Below are 5,486 nucleotides of genomic sequence, written 5' to 3'. Positions count from 1 at the left end.
TGTCACTCACCGTAGAGTCCGTCCTCTGGTGTTTGGTTTCCGGACACAGACATGCTGCTGACACTGACGGTGGAGGACCAGCAGGTGCAAACTGTCCTCTGTCTCCTCCAACTGTCTCCTGGGTTTGCAGCGTGCACTCTGAACATGCACTGAACTGCACTCCTCCTCCTCCTCCTCCTCCTCCTCCTCCTCACCCCCCTCCTTTCCCTTTCCCTCCTCCTTCTCCCCTTCTGTCTCCTCCGCCTTGCTTCTTCAACCCTTCTGAACACAACTGAATCAAACACCAAAACTTTACTCCAGAAGTATCAGACCCTGCAGTGTGCAACACTTTTTAGATGGGTTCTCACACTATGGTACGTGTACCACTGGTTGTCCATCTAGTGGTCCATTTTGTAATAAGGAATGAGTGAGTGAGTGATGAAATACTGCTGTCTTCCCACAGATTTCCACAAATTTAAATGTCTTCCATTAAACATAATGCAGACATCAATTAAAAAAATGACCATTCATTTCATAGCTCTGAGTTTATGGAAGATAATAATTTTATATATGTCTGCTAGTAGTAGTAGTAATACGTCAGCAATCATTTTGTTGTTAAACATGAACACATCAAGCTGAACACAAACAATGTTCAGGTGTTTGTTTGACAGGTTTGAGTAGAACGGTAATGTGAGGTACATTGTACTGTAAAAGTCAAAATAAGAAATGTATGTTGAACACCATAAGCACCAAAGAGTAAAATAAAGTATAAAATATTTTACTCTATGGTGCTATAATATTTTTATTTCATTGTTTACTTTTTAAGTTTTTAATCTTTACACTTGCAGGGAGAAATACTGCATTTTGATGTTTAAAGAAAACATTTAATTTTTTTTTTTTGCAGTTAAAAACTCTACTTCCTGTTTTGGCCTAGAGGGGCAGGACCAGCCTTTTCAGCCAATCAGTTCACAGCATGAAGTTTAAAATGCCTGGATTGAGGCCTGTTCTCTGCTCAGTCTAGTCCTCCATTGGTTTACCCCACACAGCAAGTGACTGCCATCTGTGACTGAATGAGTAAGTTTGTAAAGTTAAATTGTCCCTTAAACCTGACAGTATTTGACTGAATATATATATATATAAATATATCTACACCTCTGTTGTTGCTGTTCCTTATCTGTTGTCTGTTTATGACCTGATTCTAGCGTAAAGCTAAGCTACGTCGCTATCATTAGTTTACTGGTGGCTATCAGTTCAATGTATTGAATGCTGTGCATTAAAAATGTTTTCTACTTAATTTACTTTAAAGTATTTTAAAATATTGCAGTAACAGGTGTTTTTTTCATAGACTTTTATCCCCAGGCTGAATAAACTCTGCTTTGCTCAAAGGGTTTTGCTTTATCTGATGCTAATAAGTTGTGTTTTGCTCCATTAGCTTTGAGAAGCTACAGTGCTAATTCAGAGTAACAAGCATGTATGTGTGTGTGTGTTACAATGCTATACAAAGCACAGTGTTTTGAACCATGTGGCAAAACATTGTGAAAAAGCTGAACGTTGTGTCAATCAGTTCTCAACTTGATGGTTTGTTTTTTGGAGCAGTTCAGTTCAGTTCAGTGGACTGTCAGACATCACTGTTGTTCACTGTACTGTACAGTGTGTACAAACACAACTGAGGAAATGAAGAGTCAGCTTGTACATTCTGCTGTGGTACAGTGTTGGTTTTGGTAGCACCTTGAATCTCTCACAGTCGTTAGGAACTGGCTAAATATACTGAACATTATTTACTGTAACACTGTCACCGTTAACTGCCCGTTACATTTCCTGGCTCAGTACTTATAAACGTGATCAATTAATCATTGTTTTTACACACTTCAATAATAAAAAAAAAAGACCAAAAAATAACGTTTTGGTTAAAAAGAGAACCACAAGACTTTTAGTTGTTCAAATGTGTTTTTACCAAAATTCTTGCCTTAAAAAAAACAACTAAAAGTTAACGTCATAAACCATCTCGCTACTAAAACATGTACTAATCTGAATAAGTTGAAGCCAACTTACATTTTAAATGTTTAACATTTTTTCTTCCGACGTCAAATACAAGTATGAGAAGCTGAGGCCCGGCGTCTTATTTCGTCCGCCTTCATGTCTTTGAACGATTGCCGTTATTGCATCTGCTTTTCATCATTTTCAGCATCATTTTCAGTTTGACTACGAATCTAGTGCAGTATGTTATTTTTATAGGAGAGAAATTGGTTTCTTTTTTTTTTCCATAACAAATCCACATGGACTTGTTTAAACAAACCATTTATTCATCTAAGGTTTGATTAGTGGATTGCTGGCGCAATCCGCTGGCGCTAAGTGAGGGGAGCGTGTTGTGTTTTTAAGCTATCGTTTAGATTGTTTCTTATTTTGAGGGATCATTTAAATAGCACTCATCTCCGTCAATGTGGTAGAACTCCACTTTGTGTAGTTTAAAGTTTATTGGACGGATGAGAGGAGCAGAAATTCCCCAATTCACAACATAAAGGCCACAGATGGGAAAAAAAAAAGGATCTAAAAATCAATGTAACTGCTGATAGATCGTAAAATGAGCGTTTGTCCTCCTCCAATCAAAACAGGTCGTCTATGTTCTATGTGGTTAGATTGAATCACTCATGACGATGCCCTCTTTTCATTCGTACCTTATTTTTACCTGCATTGAATTGGACAGTGTTTGGATGTTGTACTGAAACGGGTGTCAAATACTGAGTAAAAACCATGTGACGGAACCAAACAGATCTATATTTGTGGAACCTATATTCTTAAGATGACTAACCGTTGCCTTCCTGTTCCCCCTATATAAAAATTAAAAACTATTTTTCCCATTTAAAATTGATACATTATTATCATTCTATCCATCCATCCATCCATCCATCCATCCATCTGAACTTCACATTACTGGCTGAAACTTGTACCCAAACTTTTACAGAGCCGACGCCCCGCTGCCTACTACTTCTCGGCTCCCAAACCTTATGATTCTCTGGCATCAATAGGGGACGACCTGAAGAGCCAGAAGCTTTTCCCAGATCCTGCTTTGATTTGTTTTTCTCAGCACAAAGCCAGTTTAATTTATTTTGCCTTATACTTTGCTTTCTGTTCAGTGTGTCTGGTTTTCCATGATACTACTTTAATGACTGTCAGTACGAGATATAGAAACAACTCTTAGCTATCAGCCCTCTGGGAAACACATGTTGGGCTAGAAAACTATTTTGTTCCTGTTCAACTGAATAATCTTAATCATTCCTGACATTCCTTTAGCTGGATAGTTGGGGAGCTGTGGTGGCCGTAAGGTTAACAATAAAAAGATGCAGCAAAAAGATGCAGCTCTGAGTTGTATTAGGGACGGTATTCCCAGCAGATCTGACTTCATTGAGGAGTCGTTGGAGCGTGAACAGCAATATTAAGAAAAGAAAAGAACCTCTTTGGACGCACAGAGGGAGAAATAAGTCGAGCAGAGACTGGACCTGAAATAAATAATTGAGTAGACTATTATCAAAGATCAGCATTAGAACTCCTTAAAGACCGGAGAACTTTTTTTTTTTTTTTTGAGCGAGGCTCTTTCATATTTGCTCTCTTTCATGGTAAAATATAAATGGACACATTGGGTATGAGTTATTCTAAAACAGACACTCGTGTTTTTGATGTCACATGTCTGGGCCTAATTAGCAGTTATTGCCAAATATAAAAATATTCTATGATGTATATGTGCTGCAAAATACACTTATATGCAAGGACTCTCATGGTTGCCTCCTCCTCATCATCAGTAGATCATGCCTGGAAAACCATTTTAAACAACCTGTGTGTTTCTGGTATCAGGTCACACACTCAGTGCTCTGTATTGTTGTTGTGGCTGCAGAAGCAGTGCAGAAGGCAAATGCAGTGTTCATGGTAATGCTAATGTACATAACCCTTATTGGGTCTTATAAATAATAATCCAGTGAACCTGAACCCCCTCCCCAGGGACAAATAAGAGGACAACTTTTGAGGGAAAACTGCCTCTTTTTTTTCTTCTCTCTCCTGAATCCGTTCACAAGGGGCATTGTAATGCAACACTGCAAAAACAACACCGCCACCTGCTGGAGAGAGTAGCCACAAAGGTCTATGAGCTCAGGCAGGATTTCTCTCCAGCATTAAAGTTTGACATCTCCACTCTGGTTTAGACACGGGTTGTCTTCCTCTTCCACTATTTTTTGAGAAAAATACATTTTCAAACTTATTCTCAGCAGATAGGAAGATCCAACATTAATAATCGATGCAAAACATTGTTAGTGCTGCCTGGTGTGGAGCAGGAGCCAGACGGCTTTCTGCTTTTCATTTTTGCCCCTTTATTCCCTTGCCAGGCAGCCTTCCTGCTCTGACCCCCAGCCTTGTCTCTACACCACAGGGCAGACGCAGAATGTCACCGGTGGGTTGAGAAACAAAGACAAGGAAAGTTCCCCCATCCATCAAAGGAACCTTGACAACGTCCCAGTCCCGGCTTGGATCAAAGAGGAATATGCCAACTGAACGCAGGTCCGGCAAATGGCTGCCCACCTTGTTCATCCATCATGCCTGGGAGCCAGATAGCAGAATAACAAAAACCTTTTCAGGTAATGACCACGTCCAGATCTCACCATTATACTTGTCTGCTACACTACAACCTTGTTTGAGGCTATGATTGATCACTGGATCCGTGCGTACATTAAAAGAATCTGCTTAAAATTCAGCAGCCGGTCAGACGTGGAGGCTGATTAATGAGTGCCAGAGAAACTCGTGGTGTTCCTCCAGCGTGCAGACATGATCTGATTGCATGCAGAGTTTTTTTGGATTACTTCAACAATTAGGGCTGGGCTGAGATGAATGTAACTACATGTACCTGGAGGAAACAGAGCCAGGGATGGAATGAGAGAAAGAGGGAGGAAGGATATGATAAATAAAGCAACATTATGGTAAATAGTTTTATCTGGCACATTGTGGATGGGTTGGATAATCAGTACACAGCCTGGTCTTACAATAACACTTGCATTGGAAATGCTGGATTATTTGATAGCAGAATGTCCGTGTGAGCCAAATCTGGGTTTAATTGCTCCACATGAGGCCAAAGTGGGCAAGTTGCTCGTGACTACATGGGGCCTGTAAACAAAGCAATATGGGTCTTTTGCTCTGCCCAACACGCTGCAACATGGGTCTTATAAACAAATACAACATTTTATCTGGTCTTATTGTTTTGGTGATTTGGACAGTAGCTACTCATCTGTCCCAGTCGTGTTCACCTGCCTCTGCAAAGCACAACATTAATCTTCACATTAATCTTTGCAAGTAATTTGTAAGTAAAGTATTCTAGGAATATTCCCAGTAGTTTGTAGTAACTGAACTGGGGGATGCCAGCTTACTCAAAACCAAAGATGGGTGAAGTTGTCAACTGAGATTCACAGATGACGATCCCAGTATCTGTATCAAACCTAATGCTTCATCAAAATACTTAGTACTAGTAA

General features: G+C 39.8%; 2 protein-coding genes across 4 annotated transcripts in view; one reads left to right on the top strand and one right to left on the bottom strand.

The window, feature by feature from the left end:
* Window positions 1-186, bottom strand: part of LOC103390428 (BCL2/adenovirus E1B 19 kDa protein-interacting protein 3) — a 9,172-nt gene extending 8,986 nt beyond the window's left edge. The window contains exon 1 of the mRNA XM_008326282.3: window positions 11-186. Coding sequence (XP_008324504.2) covers window positions 11-146 — 136 coding nt within the window. The 5' untranslated portion in view covers window positions 147-186. The remainder of the gene's footprint in view (window positions 1-10) is intronic.
* Window positions 187-948: 762 nt separating this feature from the next.
* The window catches only part of LOC103390427 (proline-rich protein 36-like), a 53,834-nt gene continuing 49,296 nt past the window's right edge, over window positions 949-5,486 (top strand). For all 3 annotated transcript variants that reach the window (XM_025062300.1, XM_008326280.3, XM_025062301.1), the window contains exons 1-2: window positions 949-1,053; window positions 4,397-4,601. The gene's annotated coding sequence lies outside the window, so the exon portion shown is untranslated. The remainder of the gene's footprint in view (window positions 1,054-4,396; window positions 4,602-5,486) is intronic.

This window comes from Cynoglossus semilaevis, chromosome 14 (genome assembly GCF_000523025.1).
Source record: "Cynoglossus semilaevis isolate Cse_v1.0 chromosome 14, Cse_v1.0, whole genome shotgun sequence".
Taxonomy (NCBI): Eukaryota; Metazoa; Chordata; class Actinopteri; order Pleuronectiformes; family Cynoglossidae; genus Cynoglossus; species Cynoglossus semilaevis.
The sequence above is the reverse complement of the archived record's forward strand: the minus strand, read 5'-3'. Positions and strand labels throughout refer to the sequence as shown.